At 27.3% G+C, this 24,584-nt stretch overlaps 1 protein-coding gene across 1 annotated transcript in view; it reads right to left on the minus strand.

Annotated features, from left to right (window-relative positions):
• LOC107448584 (cell adhesion molecule Dscam1) overlaps window positions 1-24,584 on the minus strand; it is a 104,815-nt gene that overhangs the window by 5,449 nt on the left and 74,782 nt on the right. Inside the window, exons 12-24 of the mRNA XM_021146874.4 lie at window positions 24,355-24,528; window positions 21,559-21,706; window positions 19,044-19,192; window positions 17,987-18,118; window positions 17,320-17,481; window positions 14,469-14,539; window positions 11,979-12,216; window positions 9,096-9,194; window positions 7,569-7,754; window positions 4,113-4,406; window positions 2,778-2,948; window positions 1,637-1,863; window positions 1,407-1,467 (exon numbers count right to left, since the gene is read on the minus strand). Coding sequence (XP_021002533.4) covers window positions 1,407-1,467; window positions 1,637-1,863; window positions 2,778-2,948; window positions 4,113-4,406; window positions 7,569-7,754; window positions 9,096-9,194; window positions 11,979-12,216; window positions 14,469-14,539; window positions 17,320-17,481; window positions 17,987-18,118; window positions 19,044-19,192; window positions 21,559-21,706; window positions 24,355-24,528 — 2,112 coding nt within the window. The remainder of the gene's footprint in view (window positions 1-1,406; window positions 1,468-1,636; window positions 1,864-2,777; window positions 2,949-4,112; window positions 4,407-7,568; window positions 7,755-9,095; window positions 9,195-11,978; window positions 12,217-14,468; window positions 14,540-17,319; window positions 17,482-17,986; window positions 18,119-19,043; window positions 19,193-21,558; window positions 21,707-24,354; window positions 24,529-24,584) is intronic.

Genomic DNA, 24,584 nt, shown 5'->3' on the forward strand with positions numbered 1-24,584 from the left:
TTTTATGTTAGTGAATAGTTATAGAACATAGGTGTAAAATTAGGTCATGCTTACACCAAAAATGACATCATCAATAAAACTAAATTTCAGCCACATTTACACCTTACAAAATCAACCTCATGTATACCTCCGAAACACCTAATTTTATTCATAAGAGTCGGCTTTTGTTCATATGGAAGTGCATTAAAAAACTTTATTTTTCGCAAAATATTATTTCGTTTTTGGCTGTTTAGTTTTTATTTTGAACTTTTGTTTTTAATATTTAATGTTAAAAAGTAAGGAAAGAAATTTGTTTCTTAGTGTTTGATTTAAAATTTTATTTCCGTAGTTTTACTTCTTCTGAATGTTTTATTTTTATTCTGAATTTTGGCAGAACATGTAACCTAATAATTCAAATTATTGGTTAATAAAAAAAAATTTTCCCCTTTATAGGATTTATTCAAATCAATGTGAATTTCAATATACTTTTGATCCAAGGTTAGATCAAGGTGAATTTCCAGACTGTGTGATATTTCTTTCTTCTTTTTCATCATCACGTATTTTGTACAGTAATCTTTCGTATGATAGATCATACATCAACATTCTTCATGAAAAATTAATTTTATAAAGTATATTTGTATTAAGTAAATTTAAAAATAAAGCTCCAAATTTTTGATTGTTTTTAAACATAGAAAAAATAAACTTTTTTTTCATAATATAACAGCTGAAAACATAATAGCGGAATGTGGCTATTTGAAAGTCAGAAAAATTTTTAATATTTATTAAATTAAATTTAACAATAGAAGCAGATTTTTAAAAATTTACATGAAAATTTTAGTTATCATCTATTAACTTTATAAAATGTATTTATCATTATATCTTGGAATATTTTTTTATTCCTTTGGTTTTTGTATATTTAAGTGTGATGACATGAAATAAAATTAAACGAAATAAATAAGTACTGAAGATCACAATCCAAAATCTAATTTCTAATTTAAAGTTTTTTTTCTTTTTTTCTCTTAACTCTTATGCCTTATTTTGCTCCGTCTATAAAGTGTAAACTAAGTATTGAATTCAATTTCTGATATTTGTTTATTTTAAAAAATAAAATATGGAATTATTGTTGTACTATAGAGCTCTATTTTTCTTTTGTTAAATATTGGATTACGTGCTTACTAATTTATAAATTTTATTTTCATATCGATACATTTTTTGCATACCACTTTTTCTCTATTTTTCTTCGTTTGTTTGCTTTATTTACTTTTTGCCAAATTTAATTTTTAAGATATAATTCATATGATAACAGCTGAAACACAATTTGTTTGATTAGACTATTATTGGCAAACAAAATTTTATCTAATAGCTTATAATATCTCTTCAATATGCAGTTTTTCTTCGTCTGTTAAAAATAATAATTTAGAACTTGCCTTTATCTAGTACAGGAAAATATAAAATTGGAGATTCGTAAATTTTCTCTGTGCTTTGAACCTACAATTAAAACGAAAAGAAAGTTTATTTTTTGAGAAGATAAATATTAGTAATAAAAATTGAGTTTTACTTAATTTAGATAAAGCATATAATTTTTAGAATTTTAAAATCCAGTTACTTAAATAAATTAATAATTCCAATTTTACTAATGAAATACATTTGAATTTACCTTTCTAGTTGGGTATGGTATATCATATGTGCAGCCACTTCTGGAACTTCCAAATGTCCCAGTATTTTGCTGATGTCCGGTACCTGGATGTAAGCACGTATCACGATTGTATACTGTAACTTTACTTGCAGCATAAGGAGTTGGAAAGTATGTTGGTTCTAAAGCAGTTTCATAAGTAGTTGATAGTGGTAAGGACTCAGCCTTAATGGGCTCGTTTCTATCAATGCCTAAACAAAATCTAATTTTAATGCCATGAATAAAGATAAATTAAGTACTATAAATTTGGCAAAAGGTATTTTGATCAAAATGTGCGTAAATCTGTTTTTCTAAGATGGATTGTTCTGATAACTTAAAAAATCTTATTATTTGATATAATATATTTTTATTTATTATTAATTAAAAGTTAGAGCTATATAAGTTTTCTACGATCAACTTTAAATCATGTACACAAATGTTATAGCGTGTCTTGAATTTGTAGTATTTATATTGAACAAATAAATTGGGTCTTTGTAAATACTAACAGAGTTGTGCCTAATCAAGTGGTTGTACATGACGTGTTAATGTTACAACTTTAAGGATTTGGATTATTATCACACTGAATAAATGTACGGATCAGATTCTAATTTGATATCTGCAAGTGATGAACCTGTTTGGCAGACCCACGCGTGACGTGAAATGCACTGTACATTTTCAGGGCCCAATTATTTAATAGGCAAGAATGCCATGTAGTGTTGACCTCAGTAAAATGACGTGGATAACGTCTGAGCCGAAATATCTCTCTCGAACTTCTACACCTCTACCTACAAGAGGAGTTTATGCTATGCAGATTGAATATGGTACTTGCTGCATATAAACATCAGTTATTTAATTGGATACCACGAACGAACTCGCAGTGAGTAATTCGACTACGATACATATGTCATTCCATGAAAATGCCATCTTTATATTGAAATAAAAACAACTTTTATTACAGATTGTTTTTTTTTTTTTCATTTGGTTCATATAACGTATGCAGCAAGTTCAATTGACATCAGTTAAACTGAATGAACGAATTTTTGACCTAAAAAGGTAACTTTGACCATTCCCTCCTTGCTCCTTGTATAGGTTGACATGTAAGCATAGTAACGAATCTAATAATTACCATCCGGTGACTGTTCTCTTCCTCCAGTTGAATTACGCCTTGTTATGAAATACACAACACACAGTACTACAATGAGAACCATAGCTGAACTGACGACAGGTACAGTTATTAATAAATGTCTGAAGAAAGGACCACTTTTTTCACTCATTTCTGAAGGTCTTGGTGGATATTCTATAAATAAATCATTTTTAAACATTAATTTATTGCATAGACCTTATAGGTTATATGAATAAAACAAATAAATTGATAATGACCTGTATAAATTATAGTTTTGGAACGAGTAAATTATTAATTAGACTTTGAGTCGTTACTCTCTCTATCTATCTATCTATCTATCTATCTATCTATCTATCTATATATATATATATATATATATATATATATATATATATATATATATATATATATATATATATATATATATATATATATATATATATATATATATATATATATATATATATATATATATATACATATATATATATATAAATCATGCATAATTGCATGTAAAATCTGGAACAATTTAAAGTAAGTAGCTGTAACATTTTTTTAAGGATGTGTTGCTATTTTGTAAGGAAAAAATTGTGAAATGAATATTGCCATAATCTTGACATTAAAAGAAAGCTTTTTAAGCATAGTCATCAAAAATTTAAGAAAATGCACTCACCTTAAAAATAACAATAAAAAGTCGATGCTTTTATTTAAAATATTATTAATAAAATTATCTAATGGCACCTTTAAACGAATATAAAAGAACTAGTATTACATTACCGCCTGTGTTTACAGCTTTTACTTATGTGGTTTTTAACTCCTTGAGCAACTTTAACAGTTCCTTTCAGATTGATTTGCTACTCGTATAGAACCTAAATGCTGAACTATTTTATGATTGTAGCATAATTTTAAATATTTAAATGGTAATAAGCATTTATAATGTGCAGCATTCATAGCTATAATTATAATTGCACACTTGCAACATTAAATTTAATTGATTTACTATTGGTCAAATTAAAATTTGATATCATAACTTTTCACACTCAGAGTACTTAACGATTAAGATGCTGTTTGATCTATAATATAAACATTATATCTTTTAATTTACATAAACTACCATTAAAATAAGTTCACAAAATAAATTGGTTACTAACGATTAAGTTTAAAAATATGCAAGTTTTATAATTTAAGTTTTAGTGAGTTGACTTTCGAAGTCTATTCAGAGGTAATATGGATTGCTATCGTTAAAAATTAAAGTTATTTTATAACATAATTATTAATGTTCTAATTACATTTTATTGATTTGCAATAAAAGAGTTTAAAAAAATCTTCATGTTATACCTCCTGTCATTGTCATAGTAGCAAAAACATACTCCGCATCAGTCGATCCCGCGTCGTTCCGAGCTGTCATTAGCAAAGAGTACCATGTCCCAGGTATAAGGTCCATTATCGTAATATTTTGTTGTTCAGGAATAATATTATTGCTTACTAAAGTCCAATCCTGTTGGCCATTAACTTTATATTGAACAATGAAGAATCGAATTGGACAACCACCATTATGCCAACTGTTTAAATTGACTAATAATGTTGTGTAGTTTATATTTAAAAGAAATCTTTTATCAGGAGCAATGGGTGCTGAAAAAAAATTAAGAATTTATAAAGGTAGATATATCAATTAATCTGAAATTCTTATACATTTTGTTCAAACATTGTATCAAATAGAGAAGCAATTTTTAATAAATATGAATATTTATGAGTTTTAGGAGTGGGTAAAATACGTAATTACAAAGGTCAGGTTGTTCAGTAGAATTGCTTGATCAGACCGTTACCACCTAGTTCACCAGATTTTTACCCGGAAGATTTTTAACAGTGTATATAACCTGTATAAAGAAAGTCTATAATAACCAGCCGTTAATTCTAAGCTGAAGTTAAATTTTAATTTTTTGAGAAGATTCTATATCGTATTAGAAATTTTTAATCACGAATTCTATTTCACCTCCATAACTGAATTAGAATTTAAAGAATAGAAAAAGTGAGTTCATGCCTTCCAGGAGTAAGCCATACAATTTCGATTGCTGAAAAAAATCCAGAATATTAAAATGCCATTTATTGGGAGAGAACTTCCCAATTCACCATTCTATAATTTTCCTCTCATAATTTGTTTTTCTTTTGGTATTTCGAAATTTTTTACAGTATTTGCAATTTCATTGGTTACTTTATTTTTTCCTGAACCTCCTTTTACAATAAATTTTAAATAACTTTTGGTTGTGAAAGAGAAATATTAAAAGTTTGACCCCTGGTATAGTGTCCTCTTAAAAACCACGCTGATTTTCTTTCAAAAAAAGCGACTAATCAGTGCATTAGCAGAAAAATAATCAATTAGCAATTTTTAAAAATACTTCCGGTATCCATTTAAATTAAAAATATTGATGGTTAAGATAAATTAAATAGACATCAGTATTATGAATCAAATTATTAGCCTAAATATATAAATGTTTATTCAACCTTATGAATTAATTCGTTACAGAACATTATTCTGTCATAGTTACAGTTTGGTCAATCTATATTGTTCTTAGCCAAATAGATATGTCATCCTGATTACCATTTGAATCAAAACCAGTTCAAATGGAATCGACTCAAATCTTACCGAAATACTCTGGAAAACAATTGAGCGGCTTTAGAGAGATTGTGATTGACAGTGTGCTCGGTTAATTGGAAATGATTATCCAGTGATCAAATGAGAATCAACTGTCAACGGCAGAAGAGATCAATTGTCTAACGAGAATCACAGTAGGATTTAGATTTACTTTGATATGTTCGCTCAACAGTCGAAAATTACTTTAGCTATTCTCAAGTCATTCGCAATCCTCCTTCCGCTTTAATTAATTATCTATATTTTATGTTCTTTTTCTTTAATTTTCGATATTTACTGTTGTAATAATAAATACCCTTCGTTTCTTAGTGTATGCGTTAGATAATTATATTCAAATAAAGAATGTAAATTTTATTGAGCTAAAATTTTGCACAAATAAAATATTTTTTTAATTTCTTATGAAAATGTTTAACAGCTTATTTACGCCTGAATTGGATATTTAAGTACTAAATGAAAATTTTGAACACAACTTATCTGGATATAAGATACTCCTGGAGAAATAGAGACTGAACCTTCTATGCGGAAAGTCTACACTGTTAGAAATTTCTCGGGAAAAAAATGATTAAATAACAATTTATTGAATGGTTATTTTACCTTATTTAACCAAAACAGTCAAATAACCATAAATGAAATATTGAACAAACTGTAATCTTTGAGAAAAACTGTTTATTAACTTCTTTTACCTAATACGGCTAAACAACCAGAATTTTATCGCACCAACTAGAACCACCTAATGAAGCTACGTAGTTCTTTGCAACTGCGTACATATCATAGTCGATCGGGCTTATCTGTCAATCTCATCACCGACAAAACTAGAATTCAAGTCCCAGCACTGACGCCACTATATTTCCTCTATTCCTTTCAACACATGAATAATTTCCAGTGTCCGACACTCTCCAATGCGCATTTCCTTACGAAAAGCCAAGCTCATATGTCCAGTTAAATAATTATTATTATTTTTTTTTTCATTTTTGAAAAATGTTAATTGTAAATAGTTAAAAAACCTTATGGTTTTGTATTCATGGTTTTATAACCATACTTTTTGCTATAGATTTCAAAACCATAAAGGAAAAAAAAAATCTTTACCGTAAATTTTACGTTTAATCGGATGGACAGACAGCTGCAAGTTATGCAACCATAATTTTAGAATGAAAATTTTAATATGGCACGTAAATGAAACTATTTAACAGAACAAATACTAAACAATGAATCTTTATTATAATCTATCGATGGTCACAGACATTCTAATATGCATCACATAAATGAGAAGCTTTTTACGAGCTTAATATAAACATTGAAGTAAACATTTTTTTAAAATAATCGAATGATTTTTTTTAAAAATTTCATTAGATTATTCAAGGCGTGTCCTTAAAATACGCAAACCTAACCTAAATTAACATAAAATAAAGTTTAAACTAAATATAATGGATGAAAGAAATGAAAAAAAAAATCTGATAGCTCAGTTGATAAAATGTTTCAGTTTAAACATTAAATTTCTGTTATTAATTTTTCAGTAATTTCAACTGAAAATTTCCTTTAATGAAAAAAAAAATTATTTCATTCTGCTGTCTCATTTTTCTTGTAATAATAATTTAATGGAAAATCAAGTACTCATTCGAGAAAAAATTCAAATAAATAAGTTTCACATATGACGCTAAAGAAGTAAACGGGAACAATAAGGTTTAAATACAGACAATAATGTTTAAAACCCAAATCCGGAAATTTACTGTTACAGAACATGTGCTCTGTATTTTTAGTGGAAATGTGAGTAAGTTATAGTTTATAAGGTAGATATACACCTATAGTATACTATTTTGTAGATGTCAATTGTATTGAATCGATACTGACAGTTAATTTCCGTAATAGTTTTCATGAATGGGTTGCATCGTTGTTTGTTTAGACAACCATTTAATTCCAAGCGTTAATGCAACAAAATTTCTCATTTAAAACGCTCAAGATGTAAATTATCGATTTATTTTATGAGCTCAAAAAGAAACAGTTATTTAAATCTTCATGAAACTTTTTTTTAAAACAAATATTTTCTAACTATTTGAAGGCCTTTATATGTGCTAATTTTAACTAATGAAATAGTCTTAAATTAAGATAACCATGTGATTACAGTGTTTAATAAGCAATTTTTTTACCATTCCCATCGGTTTTTACGGAAATAATTTCACTGCTGTTTCCTCGTCCAGCACTATTAAAAGCTACTATGTAGCAGAAGTATTTAGTGCCACATTGAAGATCTTGGAACAGATGCTCCTTGTAATCTCCTTTTAGTCTTATTTCTTGCCACGTACTTCCTTCCATTTTGTTGTATAAAATATAACCTGTAAACAAATTTATCTGAATTACATTATTCCAAAAAAGGTAGCAAACCGGGCACAATCTAACTTTTACAAATTCAGCATTACGAATATAATACGACTGATTTTTTTTTTACATATTAAGTAATTCATTAAGCTACGTTGAGTACATTTCAGTCAAAAAACATTAGGGCACTCATTCAAGATAAATAATGGTGTTCGAATATAAATATACCTGATGAAAACAGAAAATAAGATGGCTGAGTTTTCTGGTGACTGATAACTGAATCATAGTGACATATGCTATTTTATTTCATAGAATGTAATGTAAGGTAACTCTTCATGCATACTCAATGTTTATCTCTTTTGTTGAAATTATAAGAAGTGAAAATATATTCTTTCTGATAAGGTACTGGCTTTAAGAGGACTGCTATAATTTTTTTCTGTTTTTCGACAATGGTAGAGTTGAAATTTAGCGTAAAAGAAGTTTTTCAATGCTTTGGAAACAATGCTATTTGGTAAATTCTTGATATTGATAGTTAAATTACAGGTAGTATTACTTTTGCAATATATTGGTTATTACCGATTAAGTACTTTTTTTAAGTTTATAATATTTACAAAATTTGCTTGATCTTAGCACCATATCTACGAGATGCATAACGATACCACACACTATGGTTTTGTTTGCTGCATTGTTCGCATGAGTTACCAGTAGTACTAAACCAGGAAATTTGATTAATTAGAAAAACATAGATGAAAATAACAGGGCATGTTGTTAAATTCTATCTGAGTAGAGTGTTGTTTACAAGTAATCTTAGAGAAGAGAAATGAAAGCTGCACTATAAAGGCGAATAAAAAAGTGAAACTTAATGAACCAACAGAATTGAAAACCTAGAAACAATTTTGCAAAAAAGTCCAGTGAATTGTACTTCCGTTAATATAATTTATAAACAATTTCCGGTGAATATGTAGAATATAGGGTCTTTAGCAATTTCATTTTAAGCTTTAAAAAAATTTAACTATTAATATATTTCCCTAATTATTATTTTACAATTTCTCGTAATCTTGTGTGGATACCATTCCGGTTCGATCGAAAATATCTATCAAAGCATGTTATTATTATTATTATTCGAATTTATTACATTAACCGCATTCGTTGCAAAATCATGTTTCCAAAATTTTATGATAAATTTTGCCCAAAATACCTGATAGGTACTTGGTTATGTTAATTTCGTCAATAACTGTACGAAGAACACAAATTAACTTATAGCTAAACTTCAAAAGCTACTTTAGGTAAATAATAGCTAACGACTAATTTATTTCATTTTTTTAGTTTATAAAAATAATAAAATTATTCAGACTTACCTAAAACAGGAGCATACGGAGTAACATTTATTTCCCACGAAAGTTTTATAGTTTTGGAAGTTGTAAAATATGACTTTATTGAAGGAATCCCTGGTGCATCTGCATTAAAATATTATTTATGTTACAGAATAAAATTGATAAAAACATTTACATGGCAACAATGTAAGAGTTTTGTTTAGAATAAAATATTCGTGAAATAACAATTTTATAATTATTGTTTAGACTTTTATAGGCAGTTATCAGGCTTGTCAATTGAAAAAAAATAACATTTCTTTTGCTATTAAAATGAAATTCATTTTGTTTTTGAAGGTAGTTCCATACAAAATATATTTAAAATAAATATACGTGTTTTTATTATATTTCTTATTCTTTATATTACGCTTTTAACTAAAATTGTATAAACGCTCTTTATAGAATGTGTATAAACTTAATAATTTGACAATAAGTCTACCTAAAATATTTTAAATGGAATGCTTCTCATGGCATTTATAAGATTTTGAGAGTTGAATTTCGCGATGCAAGTAAATAATAATTACAAGATTTAAACTAAAATTATGTTTTTGTTAACAGCAAAATATATTAATTTCAATTTAAGATAGTTTGTGTAACCCTAACTCAATATTCCTACTTGTTAAATAAAATGCATTAAAAAATAAGAAATTAATTTTAAACCAAGAAAACCTTATTTCAACGCTATATTTTTCTTGAATTGAGTAAAAGTGTATTTAGATTTACAATTTTATCAGAATAAGTAAAGATATAAACACGATATTTTTTCAAAAGGCAAAATATACTGTATTATAGTCACATTCAAACAAAGGTTAATTTTAATAAAATAAAATATTATAATTTTAATACATTTCTATGTAAATAATTTTTAAAAGTAAAATTTATTGAAATGTTTTAAATTCTTATTTACAGCAATTCATCAATATTTATACATTTTCGCAATAAACTAATGTTCCAATGTAGAGAAAGTTTACCATTTACATAATTTACAAATAATATTTCAATAGATAATTCGCAGTTAAAAGAAAATTAAAAATTATTATTTATGTTCTACTCACGTATATTGGTATAAATGTTATTTATGAATTATGAGCTTGATTTACATTTACAAATTAAACTATTATGATTCAACTAGTACTTTACCGAAAATAAGTATGAAAGATTTTTAATTATATTACGATAATAACTTTTAAAACATGTCTACTTCTACATGCGACGTTTATAATTCTATAAATGCTCAGATTTTATAAGCGTAATTCCCAAAACAATTGCAGTGAATATAATTATTATTTATTTTCTCCTTCCCTAAATAATATGGATTGTTTCTGAATTAATGACAATACAATAACTGCATCGAAGTAACTTTTGCATCCAATTCTGATATATGTTTGCAATCTTTTATCTCAACCATTCAATATTTCATTCATAATCTTACAAACAAACCTCGAAACAAATGCTTTGTTTAGACATCATCAATTCTTTATTTTTTTTTACTGATCCCCAAATAAATTTCCCTTATTCACTCGTTGATGAACATCTGAAATATTAATAAGCAAAACGCTACACAATTTTTGTTCATTTATGCCTTTCTAGATAAGCTTATTGATAATTCACGAAACATTGTGACATCGTGATTAACAATGGTTTATTATTTCTTGAATTTATTTTAAATGCTTGAATGATTCGCTTATAGAAAAATTTTCCTTCTTCCATGTTGTTGAACTTGCTTCATTAATAAAATGTAAGCAAAAGCAATTGTCTTTCAAAAGAATCTACATAAAACCTACAATTTGTAGAAATTGAAATAAATCAGTTAAATACATTCTTATTTTTTTGGAAACCATTTTCTTTTGCTTATAGCGCAATTTTAGTTGCTTTTTCAATATTTTAAAATATGTTAGTACATCATTTAGGAAGTAAATGCAAACAATAGTGAAAAAACATCTTTTCTACATACAGTTAGGCATATTTGCAAATGCCAAATAAAATATTAAAAGAAATAGATTTTTGATTTTTTGATTTTATTCAAGATTTGTATTGAAAGTTTATGAAATTATTTATTTTCCTGAAAGTATAACACTATTTTATGGCAAGTAAAAGTTCAAGCATGCAAATCAAATAAATTAGTGAGTTAAAACGTTATCTTTTTGGATAATTTATTAGGTATGTTTTAAGAAAATTCATTTTTTAAAAAAAAAATTCTTTCATTGTTCAATTCCGGATCAAATTAGCGTAAAAACAATCAGCCCTCAGTGTGCCGGTATTTTTGCAGTAAAATTAATTTTTTTCAGAGTATGTTACGGAACAAAAGTAATATACCGTAATTTTCAAAGTAGTAATTTTCGTAAATCACTGAAACACTCTAATTAAATAAATTAAACTGGAAAAATTATGATAAAATATTTCACTGTAAAATAGATTTTACGGTAAAATGAATTTTATGCTAAAAAGTATTTTACTGCAAAATAGAGTTTAAGGTAAAATGGATTTTACGAATGCCGAAGTGCATTTTCAAAGTGCCGGTACTATATATTGTGATTTGATCTGGAATTTTTTGCAGTGAGGATATAATTAAAATAATTATCAAAATTTGTTTTTATTTATTGCGCTTGAAAATCAGAAATTATAAGCATCACCTTTAAAAAGTAAGTTAATGGCAGAAAGGTGTAAACAACACATATTTCCCTATTGAAAACAAATTTATGTATGTAACAAACAGGAAAAAGTTAAGTTACCTCAGTCTTCTTCTCTTTTACTTTTTTTAATACGCTACTGATTAATAATTAAGTATAAAATGTCTATTTAAACTATCTTAGAATGGAAAGTATAAGTTTAATAGCAATTATAAACTAATATAATTTTTTTAATGCTTACCAAACTCCAAAGTTCTGGTTAAAACTTCATCAGAAGGTGGACCAGCTCCCCGACTGTTAAAGGGTTGAACAATAACACTGTATTCTGTATATCGATTCAAATTGCGAAGTTCATAATATTGTACGACTCCCTCACTGATCACCGTTGATTTAAAAGTATATGGTTCAATTCCATCTTTTGTTTTATATCCGACATAAAATCCATCTACATTACGCGTTCTATCAATTTCAATTGGCCTCTGAAAAGAATTGTTTTTCGTATTTATTGTAAAAAGTATCTGAATCTATAAAATTTTACTTTTTATGCATTATAGACACTTATAGGATGAACAGAGCTTCTTATATATTCATTATAATATTAAACCCTAATGCATAAATATTGAATCCTTTTAAATGTTGTTCTATTCAGAGATAATTTTACATATTAAAACATTGACAAATAACAATTTATTTATTTAATAACAAAAAGAATTGTGTATTTTTGTCAGGAAGCAAAGAGACACTGCAATGAATTTAATATGGATGATCAACAAAAACACTCGTGTAAGAAATTAAGAGAATTTGCAGACTTGATGGATTATCTCTATTAATACTGGACCGATTTCAATGAAATATTATATATACATACATTGATGCAATACAAAACAAATAAACATTCAACAATTGCAATACACACTCTTGGTCATGCGTAACACTAGTTGGAATCGGAAGGTATGAAACAGAGGTTGCAGAATGTACAAAAAAATGGGTTAATCGTGGGTATGGCCCCCTCTTTCAGATATACAGGCCTTCCAGCGTGATTTCATACTTGAAATAAGGCAGTTTATTATTTCCTGTGGCAATTGGCCTGAATTGCCATGTGGCAATTTCTTACCTTCAGACTCCAAAGAGAGTTACGCATGATCATATGTGTGTATTACAATTGCTGAATAGTTGTTTGTTTTGTATTGTATCAATGTATGTACATATCAAATTTCATTAAAATCGATTCTGTAGTCCTAGAGAATTCACTTAATTTCTTACATCAGTGTAATATATCAAAAAGCAATGGATGTGTTCTCCCGTGCAATTGAAAAAATCAATGCAAGCGACAAAAATTCCTAAATGAGTTTTTTACATATTTGGCATCTTTGTGTGGTAAGCTACACATTGCAAAAAAAAATTCCAACACGAATTTTATTTTATTAGTTTTTTGATGCTCTATTTTAGCATTCATAGCCTTAGCAATAGAAAGAAAAAAAGTTGTCAAGTTACTTCTCTCGAAATAAATTTCAATTTTAAAGTTAAATTCCAAATCAATTCAAATTTTTCAATTGCACGCCAGTATAGAGGTATTTGTAAAGTTTTAAAGTTATGTATTTCAAGATTCAAGTATGCAGCATTTAAATCAATGTTTTTGTTTCTTACTGGAACTGTAAAGCCAGAAAGAAATTTCGTGTATCAAATATGCTATTGACTAATCTCATATATCCCTTTATATTGTTCAAAGTATAAAAGTAGTTTTTTTTTTTAAAAAAAAAAAAGAGGGACTGAAAAATAATACTTTAGGAGGAGCTTGTAGACTTTTTTTAATCGAATTTGTATTTCTTCATCTCACACATTTAATCTTCGGTCTTATACATTAACTATTTTAAACAATTTATGTGATTTAAACTTTGTGAGCAATTTGTTTGAGTAACAATGTATGCTAAAAATTATATTCTTTAACTTATGCATGCATTAATTCAGAGGAGATCCTTACTTCGAGATATTTTCAATGGATTACTGCGTTTTTTTTATTCCTATTGAAAATATGATTCTTTTAATTTTTTTTCTAAAAAAATATCCACAGATTTTTAAAAAAATTAATGTTTCTATATTTATCAATACAATATATTCAATGAATCCCTATATTTTTAAAAGAGAAGACTAGAGCAATATAATTTATTGCGGCTTTTTTGTAGCTTCAAATGTTAGCCTTTAAGGCAAAATTGATATAATAATCCTCAAAAGCTGTTACAATGACTCCACCCTTTAATTTTGTATGGACCTGGAAACGCAAGGCTTATAGAGTTTCATATAGAACAATTTTATACAGTGTCTACAAAACTCCCACGAAACTATTAGCATAGTTTTACTACAAGCAATCTTCAAAATATTACGATCCTCCGAGATAGCGTTAAAACCGAAAAAAAACATTCATTTCGCAATGCAGCAAAAATAAAATTAACTAGTATTTTGACTACAATAAAATTAATTAGTAGTTTGAAACTTGAAAGAGAGACTTGAGCGTTGAGGGAGTTTAGAAATAGTGATTAGTTAAGAATGTGTCTTTAATAGTTAGCAAATTAGTTTCTGCGGTATTACACTTTAATTAACTTCAAAATTGAACTTAATAGATTAAAACTCAAGATCGTATTTCAGCGCTATGCTAAATAACGCTAAAATTACTATTATGTTAAATGATCTTCTTTCGGACTGTGATATGTTAAATAAGAATTTACTAACTTACCTGCCAAGAAATGTTAATGGATGTCGATGAAATTGGAATTGCTTTAACTCCTAAAGGGGCATTTCTAGGAGCTAGAAATAAGAAACATGTTTTGAGTAAAGGAAATGTATTTTAGAAACAAGAAAATTATTTGATGTATAATACCTGAAGCAATAACAACGTTATAACGATATAAGTGATTTGACAATGAAAAAAGGCTTATTACTTATATTTAATTTGTTATATAGTAGCGTTATTTGTGTTCAACATTAAGAGACTTTACTTATAATTTTCATAATTGTTGATTTCTCTGAAATTTGAGGAAGGTAAAGGGCTCCCGCCTCTCTTTTTGTATAATTGTGTTACTCTACGTCCATAAATTGTGTACTCTACGTCCATATAATTGTGTTACTACGTAGACATGTTACTCTACGTCCAACTTACGAGAAATAGTTCATTATGGCAGACGAGTTTCGATGTTCCACGCAGGCTTCAGTCTAAATGCGACTTTCATGGCTTTGACAAATATACTGAGACTCATGTAAGAGAAATGATGTCTTGGAACTTATGCCCCCCCTGACATGAGTAAATATAGCCAAAATTTTACTCTAATGTTCTTTCAATTTTGGCAGCATATCATACTGTAAAGGATTATTCTGGGAAAGAAAAAAACCATAACCGTACATAATGATTAGTTAGGTCTCTAGATTTAAATCTTTGCAAACAAGACCGGGATGGTCTGAGGAGGACGATTTCAACTTGTGACTTCCCTCCGGCACACATCTAAGCTTGAAAAGAGCGTTTCTGAACAAAAACGGCCAATTGTTATAGTGATATCTAATCTGTTTGCTTCAATCAGTGAAACTATAATGTTAATCCAGCACATTGTTGAAAATTAACGAAGAAAGAATTAACTCCTTATAAACTTATTTTATTGTTCTTTTCAGTCAATCATATCCCATATCTTTCGACACCAATAGTAATTACACATGAGTATGTATGTAAATATGTAACAATACTTACATACTCATGTGTAATACCTATTATAACTATAAAATGGTTACAATCTTAGTATCAAATCAACCTATCTTCACTCTAATTTTTTATAAATAGTTTCAATTAGCTCTGAAGTTATTGATGAAATTCGAGAAATCTTTTAATTTTGAGCACAATAGAGGAAGGATGAAGAAGTTTATTAGTTTTACATCAATCTTAAGTAACAGAAATTATAATGTTGGAAAATTGATAATATCTAAGATGTGGTAAGCAAAAAGCGTCTGAACATATTAAAGGGAAATATTCTTTTTGCTATCTTTATTTGCAACTTAATATTATTTAAGCTTTTTTCTTTGATCGCTATATTTTTTCTCTCTAAAAATAGCGTTGTAATATAAAGTTAGTTATTTATACTTTATTTCCGAAAATCATTTATCTTTCCCCACACCAAACTGCAATAACACAATTACAAGAGAAATCGATAAATAAAAAGAAATAGAAATACCAACCTCTCGTTCTCGATGAGATTCTGTAAACTATTGAATTCTTCTTTGAAGGGATTTATTTATTTACTTAAGTTCATTTGTTTGTTTATTTATTTATTACTTCTAGAGCCAATCGTGTTTGGCTTGCAGTACTGGAAAGGTTATAAAAAAGTCTTTGAAGTTGTAACAAGTGTTATAAACGTAACGTGGTTTTACTTTGAGTGGTTTATTTGAATTTCTTTTCTTTAATTTAGCTTTTAAGTGTTTTAAGCAATTTGTAAATCCTGAAAAATATAATTCACTATTTCAAAACTATTGACTTTTAGATTTAAAATACTGAAAATTTTCATTATGCTAAACATAACAAAACCTTTATCAAACAATGATTTTTTTGAAAATATATATATATAGAGAGAGAGAGAATGAGAATAAAACTCAACATATTTCTAGCACCCAAGAATGGACGCCCACTCTCAAGGCTTGTCAGACATGACTTAGAAGAAACAAACGTGGTTAAAAATTAAAACGTAAAGATGTAAACGAAAAGGAAAAAACTGCTGAGGAACAAAACTAAAAGAACGCAGTTGCCGCGAAATAAAAACAAATATGGAAAAACAGAACATCTGTGGCTGAGAGGGGCGAATCAGGGAAACATGCAATCCCATGCACTTTGATAAGTTTGTTAAGGACTAATGTGCTCAACAAGTGAATCAGCATTCGTATAAATCAAGCAACATTTCAGGGCATGAATATGAGCTGTTGTGACTGGAGAGGAAATAATTTTGATATTGTCGACATTTATTTTATGGTCAATGTGCAGCTATCGCTGATTTATCGTACTATTCATAACACATATATCTCTCGAGTTACATAAGCCTAAAATTATAAGACTTAAATTTTTTAGACTTAAGTGACAATTTTATTTTTAATCACAAATATCTTTTTTCGCTTTTTTTTTCACTTGATACACTTTTTAATCCTCTTTTTGTAAGCCGTTAAGTAGAATCTTCCCTTCAATGCACCGATACGATCAACACGATAATCTCAGCAATAAGCGTGGAATACAAAAAATAAAATAGTAGATAGGCATATTTGCTTTATAGAATAAATCTTAAGTGCATTATTTCAAATTTTTAATTTTGAATGGTAAAACAATTTTTCGAAAGAGAAAGAAAGATTAAACTTTATATCTTGAAAACTGTTTAGATAAAAGCATGGTCTATATTTTATTGCTAGTAATTCAAAAGTCACAATGTTCTTAGTCTCATTTATACTATGAAAAAATGACCAAAAATTTAAGAATTACATAGTGTTGATTTTTAAAATGGGTGCTTTAAATGTAATTTTCATTCCGCTATTTTTTTAAGTAGTATGAAAATATTTATACCTACGTTCTTCCAGAGTGGTGACTGCTACTTCTGCTCCATACTGACTTTCGCCCAAGCTATTTTCACATTTCACTCGGAAGAAGTACCTTGTTTTTGGACTTAATCCCCTTACAGTTAATGTTGTTTCGTCTCCAGGTACTGTTAGCGGACCACCTAAAGATTGATCTAAAAAAATTTGTCATTTAAGCTTTAAACTATTCTTGTTTAAATAATCAAATACATAATTAACGAAATTTCTAAAAAAAGATAATACAAAACTAAAACATTGCATTATATTGTTTGGGTTCTGTTTTACACCCTTCATATTTTTATTCAAAAAATATAATATGACTTTAAATTAGAGATTGTTAATATTACATTGAAAGAAATCATGACCCTTGCACCATAAGTCATTAAGGGAGTTTTTAACTGACTTCTGCTATAAGTAGTTAGATTACTCAAAATCCTTTAGCCCTAATTTACTAACCTATTCTTCTTTGAACAATTTTCCTTATTGTTGGGTTTTGAATTCTAACAAAGACTTTTACCTGACTATTTTTAAAGATCTCCGATTCTCTTCATAGTTGTTTTTTCTATAAACACATTGATATGACGACAGTATTGATAGGACCAATTGATCACGCGAATATTATTATTTTTTATTGTCAATCAAAAGTAAAAACGTACTTACCTTTTATGTCTCGCCAAGAAATGGAGTAATGCAGAATGGGAGAATTACCATTAAATGGTCTATTCCAGGTCAACCTTACTGTTCGACTTCCTACATCATGAATTTCAAGATTTTGGGGAGCATCTGGAACATCTTTATAAGAAATTAGAATAATTCAAAAATCCACCTTAATTCCTACATTTGATTATAGATATAAAATCAATCCACTTTAATTTCTTTATTTAATACTATTTTGCCAAAAATAGTTGACGAATGGAACAGAACAGTCATTAAGAAGATATCATCGTATATACTCTATGTGGTTTAGTTGTTACTTAAGATATAACATTTATTTTAAGTTAGAATTGTTATTTTTTCGTGTATAAAAATAGAAAACAATAACTGCATAAAAAAGACAATGATTAGTTTTTTAGAATTTTGGATGTGAGATATTTTTGATTGCATGTGTAAACAATTAGGAAGTTTTTTAGAGAAGTCCTCCAAAAAGTTTCATTTAATAAAATTTTACATTTTAATTGAAAAGAATGCATTTTCTATGCAAATTTTACATAAAAGTGCTTATTTTTGTGAGTAATGTGCAATTTAATTTCAAAAGGTAACTTAACATTCGAGCTTAACTTCTTCTAAATGTTTATTTAAGCCAAAGGTCGAAAAATAAACAATAATTTTTAAAACTATTTAGAAAATTCAAACAATTGAAAACACATTCGGACTTAGAAAGCAAAGTTCGAATTGTATCTTTATGCGAATATTCCTATGCAAGTAAAAATAAATAAACATGACGCTAATGTGAAATATGTTTCGACCAGTTTTTAGATAGTTATAGATTTTATGCAGCAACGCTGGTGAATAAGTATATCATAAATTTCAAGCCATAACAAAATTTACCTAATAACGTCAACCATGGTTATGAAGCAGAAATCGATAATCGTGTTTACAAATGTCTTCTACGACAGGAAATCGATAAAATACAGTTCAAGAAAAAAGATTTATCGGGGCCTGAAACTGTCTCAGCTGAGTAGCTCAAAGAGAAATTGAAAATCTGAAACTTGTTTACCTTGAATGGTTAATTGAAAATTCATAGAATCTTCTCCAAAGTCATTCATGGAAGAACATGTAAATGTCGCTGTGTCGCCACGCTCTACTTTTTCGATGACAAGAGTAACTCCTGCTCCCCCCTTAACATTCTCTGGCTGCTGGCTGTATCTATTACATAAAGAAATGAAGAGAAAATAATTTTGAAGAATAATAAAATAGATTTTTTTTTCATATCATAATGTAAGTCATAGGTTGAAAGTAATGATAGAAACGGTGAACCAATCCCCCATTGAAAAGAGAGAAAAAAAATGCTTTTTTTTAACTTAATAACTAATTCCCATTTTTGCATCGTCGATTTCTTCCATCGTTCGGTACTGTTAAAACTTCTGGAGTTTCAAAAGCATTAAATTTTCAATGTGTGATCCGTGGGACGCCTGCAATTGGTCCTCAAAATCATGGCCTTTCACCACAATAATAAAAACTATATTATATTATATTATATTATATTATATTATATTATATTATATTATATTATATTATATTATATTATATTATATTATATTATATTATATTATATTATATTATATTATATTATATTATATTATATTATATTATATTATATTATATTATATTATATTATATTATATTATATTATATTATATCATATCATATTATATCGTGGCCTATATATTAACACTAGGTCATGATATTAAAGTAGAAAAACAGAACATTAATATACATCGAGAGTATTTGAAGGGGAAAGTGTGACCTTTTCTTGATCGTTTGAGTGCAGACCAATTGGACCTCGAAAATCTTAAAATATAATCCTAAATAGTTTAATTATGATATATTCGGGACTTTAGGATCAAAGCTCTACCTTATTATTATTGATTTGGTTAACGAAAATACTTAATGAAAATATCTAATATTTATATATATATATATATATATATATATATATATATACAATAATAAACGCGGCTGTGTGTGTGTCTGTAATCACAATATATCGCCCCAGAAGCCTCGCCCAGGCACGAAACTCGGCACATAATTGTGTTTTGACATAATGAAGAAGTATTTTTTTTCTTTTTCAAAAATTTGGATTAGTTTTTTAGTTATCAGTAATTTTGAAAAAAAATCTATGCTTTTTCGTCTTCAAAGAGCCATATTCAAAAAACTATTAAAAAATGCATATACGTTTCTCCACTCTTATAAATGTATGCTAATGCGAACCTTGCAATTGAAATATTAATTTTCGACAACTTAAATGTTACAACTTAAATATACGAAGGAATTAATAATTTAATTGTAAGGTTCGCATTAGTTTACATTTATCAATGAGGAGAAACGTTTAACTTTTGTTTTAAAAATGTGGCAACACATTCGATACGTAAATAGAACGCTTCGCTTTGATATATTTGTCGCTGCTCATAATTGTTATAATAAGTTTTTCTTCTTCTTTCCACGCTCTATTTTTAGTTTCTTAAGCGAAGACAATAATTTTTGTAGCGATATAGAAATAGAAATTGATACCATAAAAAATTAATTCGTTTTCGTATTCTTTTCATGTATTTAGCATTTTAGTTTTTTTTTTCTTAAGCGTTGTAGCTATATAATATATAAAAAAGGAAGTTAATTATTTTTGAAGGAACGATCACACTTACCTTGGATCTCTTTGGTTTTTCTATTCTTTATTTTAGCAGTTTTTATTAAATGAAATTAGTTATTTTCAGAAGGTTTCAGTTTGTAGGTAAGCACTTAGATTTTAATATTGCAGTTTCATGATTTACTTTTATAGTAATTGCTGTTCTAAAGTAATCGTTGACTTCTTAAAAACCCGATTATTGACATGGCAGAACCGCCTACCAAAAAACTTCGTATTTTGTCAAAGAAAAATATAATAAGAGATTCTCAAAGGAGAAAAAGGGCCCAAGAAACGTCTGTGGAACGTCAAAGAAGGATGGAACATGACCGAATTTCGACAAGCAATTCTAGAGCCCAAGAAGTATCAGAGAAACGTCAAAGAAGATTGGAAGAGGATCGTGTCTCAACTATCAGTGTTAGGGCCCGAGAAACACCTGAGGAACGCCAAAGAAAATTAGAAGAGGATCGCGTCACTACTAGCAGTGCTAGGGCCCAAGAAAGATAGCGTAGCGGACAGCTGGCCGCCTGAGGCGGCTAGTATATATATATATATATATATATATATATATATATATATATATATATATATATATATATATATATATATATATATATATATATATATATATATATATATATATATATATATATATATATATATATATATATATATATATATATATATATATATATATATATATATATATATATATATATATATATATATATATATATATATATATATATATATATATATATATATATATATATATATATATATATATATATATATATAATAAATACGTGACGTAAATATTCTTTTAATTTAAAAAAATTGTTAAAAAAAAAGACTTTGAGCTTGGTCCCAATCTCTCATTAGTTAGATTTACCTTGGCTTGGACTGTGGATCTAAAATCTCTCCATTTTTTCTCCATATGAAAGTCATGGGAATATCACCATATGAAATGCAAGTTAATACAACTTTTTCTCCTCTTCTTTCAGTTAACACGAAAAATTTGGTATGAAACTTCGGTGCACCTAGAATAAAATTTTAAATAAATAAATGCAATATTAAAGGTAACACATAAGGAAATATCAAAAGAAAAATTAAAATTTATTTTTAACAAATTTGTTTAAATTAATATTTCCTAAAAATTTTAATAAATCTAGAAAGAAGTTAAAGCTTATTTCATCTATGCAAACATACCTTTTTTGCCCAAAATTATTATTTTTATGTTGGTTTTAAATTTACACTGTTATGTCAACATTTAAAAAAAATTTATGGCTATTTATGAAGAACAAATTACGTTTTATTAACAGTCACACCCACACATTAAAATGTTTCGGATTAAATTACGGTATAATGTACCGCCACTTTGGGTACACACACATCCGTAAATTCCATTGTTACCTATAAAATATTTCTTCTGAATTTTCAGAATAATATTTATTTAATTAGTGTGATTCAACGATTTTACGGAAATTATTATTTTAAAAAATAAGATGCATTAGATTTGTTTTTCGGGAATATGTTCCGTGCTTTTTACCGTATTTGATTAAAAAAAATTACAGTGCAATTGGTATTTAATGACACAGTTTTGTAAATATTCAATTAAATTTAAAGTTGTTCAAAAAAAAAATTTTTTTTTTAGAAATCACATTTGCATATAAAATGCAATTTTGATTAAACTTAAATATTTTAGTTACGTCAGTAAACGTAAACTATTTTTTTCGTTTTTCTTTTTTTTTTACTTTCAATCAATAAAATTTTTTAAACACCTTAAAAATATTGTATCTCTGCATGTTTAGGAAAAGGAGGGAGAAAGTCATTCAGTTTCATCCCTTGTCTTGAAAAGATATAAGAGCAGGGAAGTAAAGCGTCTTACAAAGCCTCTTTATAGTTCAGATCTAAAATTTATGGAATGATGGCAGATTAGGAAGCTACATCTCGAAACTGAGTAGAGCCAAAGTAGCTATTCTCTTGGGCTGGAAATGCGTGAAAAAAAATCGATGTAGTTGCATGGAGGTGGTTATTGTATTTTCAACGTATTAGAATCATTCGAATTTAAATAAAAGTTAAGGTATTTCGTAGATGTGCATCGCGAAGCCTATTATTATGAATTAATGTATCAGCAACGCTGTTGTAAAATTCAATAAAACAAATAGGATTGTGATATTGGAGAAAATGTCAACAATCAAGCACCAATTAATTTGTGTAACTATATTTTCAAAAACTATATCTTCAAAAACTATATTTTTAAATACTATAATTCTAAAAACTATATTTTTAAAAACTATATTTTTAAAAACTATATTTTTAAAAACTATATTTTTTAAAACTATATTGCGTAACTATATTTTTTTAGTTGGACTTTGAGTTTAATCCATAGAATTATTTAAACTGTACTAGGTATTATCCTCTGAAGTTAGAATTTGCAGATTTGATCGATAATCTTTTCCAAATGCCAGACAAACTTTCATGAAATTTTGTATGAGCATAGGCTTTTATAATACAAAGCGAATAACCGTTCAACGATAATGGAGATAATCGATTAAACATAGAAATTCTCTACACACTAGAAAGACGGATGGAGCCTGTTTAGCCCCCTGCTTCTCTTTTTCTTTGTTGTTTTGTAATTTAAAAATTAAATTACTGAAAGTATTGAATATTTAAACTTTTTATAATTTTGTTTAATATACTTTTTATAATTTTATTAATTTTTAAAGTGCTTAATTGGTTATTCATGTGTTAGATTTATGAGAGCGTATAGATAGAATCTTATACTTAGAGTGTATTTTAAATAGTCTATATCTTAAAACTCTCTAAAATCAATTCAGAATTTCAAAAAATGACCCGAATTTTAAGAAAAAACTTAACTTAAAATTACCCCAAATCAAAGCTAACTTCACGTCATGCAAAATGAGGCGGGGTTTGCTTTTGACGTCAAAGTATAGTAATTCAGGAGTTAAACCAAAGCTTTCAATCGAGAAAAGGGTTACAAAGGCAATTTAATTTGAATTTCATTTTTAAAAACCTGTTTTTCATTTATGTTTATATCATACGTATAGTTTAAATATATATGTAGTGTATATATATGTAATATATACATGTAGTGTATTAAATATATATGTAGTGTATCAGTTGCATCCTCCCTCTTGAGAAAATTTTTGTGGGTACCTTTCAGCATAATGAAATAAAATTGAGAAATCAAAAAATAAGTGTCGAAACTACTTTTGTTTCAATAACTTTTGAAATAAATCAATTTTTCTTTATTTATACTGATTAAGTTTTATTTCTATTTGTCCATATATAAAATTGAGAACTGTTTTGAAAGTTTTTATTTAATTAGTTGATCCCAATTAGAAGGAATGGAATGAATGGTATATGACCTAGAACTATAAGTTTTTAGGAAAAAAAAAATTTTAATAATTCCTTTTTCGAATTTTTAAAAATTCCTTTTTGAAAATTAAAATTAACTTCTAAAATATTTTCTTGAATTTTTTTTGGAAGAAACGTAAATAATGCTAAACCCCTAATATTTTTATTTTAACTTTGATAATTTCTTCTTCTAGATAAAATTATTTTTTAACTTTAAAAAAAAACCTGTTCGCCACTGTTCTCTAAAAATAAAATCCTTTCATTTCAAAAGTACATTTTCAATTGAAAAAAAAACTTAAATACTTACTATGGACTTTTAAATTCACTACTGTACTTAAACCAGTTCCTACGCCATTGTTTGCTTCACACAGATACGCACCTTCGTCAGATTTTTCTACGCTTCGGAAGTTCAGTGAACCATTAACCAAAATATGAATATAAGAGCTACTGACAATGGTTTTGAAAAGATCTGCCATACCATCTAATATGAGAAATAATGCAGAATTAAATTTACGAGCTGGCTGCAACTGTAATATT

This window comes from Parasteatoda tepidariorum, chromosome 10, assembly GCF_982258835.1.
Source record: "Parasteatoda tepidariorum strain Cologne lab strain chromosome 10, Ptep-v5.0, whole genome shotgun sequence".
NCBI classification, from domain to species: Eukaryota; Metazoa; Arthropoda; class Arachnida; order Araneae; family Theridiidae; genus Parasteatoda; species Parasteatoda tepidariorum.